At 61.2% G+C, this 2,030-nt stretch overlaps 1 protein-coding gene across 1 annotated transcript in view; it reads left to right on the top strand.

Annotated features, from left to right (window-relative positions):
- The first annotated feature begins 408 nt into the window (after window positions 1-408).
- The window catches only part of LOC138860758 (uncharacterized), a 2,352-nt gene continuing 730 nt past the window's right edge, over window positions 409-2,030 (top strand). Inside the window, exons 1-2 of the mRNA XM_070118982.1 lie at window positions 409-920; window positions 1,192-2,030. The exon at window positions 1,192-2,030 is cut by the window's right edge and continues 730 nt beyond it. Coding sequence (XP_069975083.1) covers window positions 854-920; window positions 1,192-2,030 — 906 coding nt within the window. The 5' untranslated portion in view covers window positions 409-853. The remainder of the gene's footprint in view (window positions 921-1,191) is intronic.

Raw genomic sequence — 2,030 nt, 5'->3', positions numbered from 1 at the left:
TCGTTTCACACCTCTCGTGATGATGGAGTTTCGTTTCTTTTCTCTTTTTTCCCCCCCCCTTTTTTTCTGGATTTTTTTTTATGGGGGGGGGGTGAAGTTCGTGGGGTGGGAAGTTCTTTTGTGTCTTTCGGTTTGATTTTTTTTTTTCTAAAGTATGGAGTTATTATCGTTTTTTTTCGAGTAAGGCACGAAGGCTTGCGCAATGGTGAGCCGCGGCGACGAAGGAAAAGGGTCTTAGACAAAGAAGAACGGCGTCCGGTCTCCGCGTGTGAGAAGAAGATGCCCGCCGACGATAAAAGCTAAAAATCCCCGTCCGACATCCAAGCCGCCGGGAGAGGGAATCACGGACGTCGACCAAGATTTACTGAGGCACCTTATGGACGCCGCAGTAGTTCATCTCTCGCGTCCCCGCAACGCAGCCACGGAAGCTCTGCACTCCCTCACGCCGTAGACCGTCTCTCTCTCTCTCTCTTCCTCTTCCCCATTCCCTCCTTCGTTCCCCTCCCTTCCCCTCCCCTCGCCTTTCCCCGCCCCTCCCTCCTCCTGCAGGAGCGAGCCAGTGAGAGAGTTGAGGAACCTTGTCTTAGTACACGGGTGGACTCGCGCGTGGCAGGACGTGAGTACAGGTGCCCGAACACGCTCGCCCAGCCACGTGGGAAACAAGTGCCTCCGCCTCGTGGGTGCCATGTGACGGGCTCCCTTCCCTCTTAAGTGACTCTGGTGCCGACTCTTGGATTTGGGTGACGGAGTGAAGCGCGAGTGGGAAGTCGGGGGGACTTCGTTATATGCGGTGTCGTCCTGCCGGGAGTGCAAAGACTCGCTCTCCTCCTCGCCGACTCTCCTCCGCGGCACCATGGGGACCCCAGTGCCCACCGAAACGAAGGACAACAGTGCCACCGACACCGGAAGTGCCTCCGTTGGTAAGTAGAGATGTTAGTGGCCTTTGCCTTTTAAACCGCGAGATGAATCGTGTCTTGTTGGATGCTGTAGACGAGTTGGTTTTCCACATTCACTGCAACTCGCTTTTGCTTCATTTAAGATCCATGTGCATTTGAAATTGTCGGTAGAAGAGAATCCCTTTGTCTCGGACACGTAACGTAAGGTACACGATTTTAGGGCGCATGCCAGCTGTTGCCAGCTGCACTCACACTGACCTAACCCTGTGCCTGACGTCCCCGCCTCCTCCGTCAGATGGCCACGGCAGCGGCCAGCGCGGGATGACCTGGTGCCCCCCGGCCTCGCCTCCGCCGCTGGGGCCGTCCACGTCCTCTCCGCCCGCCCACCAGTCCTCCTCCTCCTCCAGCCTCACGGACACCCTCAGCTCCTCCCTCAGCTCGCTCTCGAGGGTCCAGGCGGCCTTCCCCCTGCTGCAGTCGCTGCCGTTCCTGCCCTCCGTGGCCGGGAAATCGTCGCCGCCCCTGGGAGTGGACCCTCGTGTGATGGGGATGCTGCAGAGCTACGGGTCCCTGGGGCAGCTGCCGTGGGCCGCCCTGGGCGCCAGCGGCGACCTGGCCCTCAACCGCCTGCTCCTGACCCCCGGGGGCCGCCTCAGCCGCCCCAAGAAGCGCTACATCTGCAAGTATTGCCAGCGGGAGTTCACCAAGAGTTACAACTTGCTGATCCACGAGCGAACCCACACGGACGAGCGCCCCTTCCCGTGCGACATCTGCGGCAAGGCCTTCAGGAGGCAGGACCACCTCCGCGACCACAAGTACATCCACAGCAAGGAGAAGCCCTTTAAGTGCGACGTGTGCGCCAAGGGCTTCTGCCAGGCGCGCACGCTCGCCGTGCACAAGGCCCAGCACGCCCACGATTCCCTCCGGACGCCGACGTCGCTCCCTTCGCCCACTGCGTCCTTCAGAAACCTGGACCTGAAGGACAGACTCGCGCCGTACCCGACCCTGGCGCACCTGCACAGAACCCTCGCCTCCGAGCTGCAGGTCTTTCCCGCGCCGGCGGCGTCCCCGCCCGCGCCCCTTCCGCCCCGCTCCCTGAGCCCGCACGCCCGCGATCCGATCGGACGAGAGGCG

Source organism: Penaeus vannamei, chromosome 43, assembly GCF_042767895.1.
Source record: "Penaeus vannamei isolate JL-2024 chromosome 43, ASM4276789v1, whole genome shotgun sequence".
NCBI classification, from domain to species: Eukaryota; Metazoa; Arthropoda; class Malacostraca; order Decapoda; family Penaeidae; genus Penaeus; species Penaeus vannamei.
Note: the sequence above shows the minus strand (reverse complement) of the source record. Positions and strands in the feature narration are given on the sequence as shown.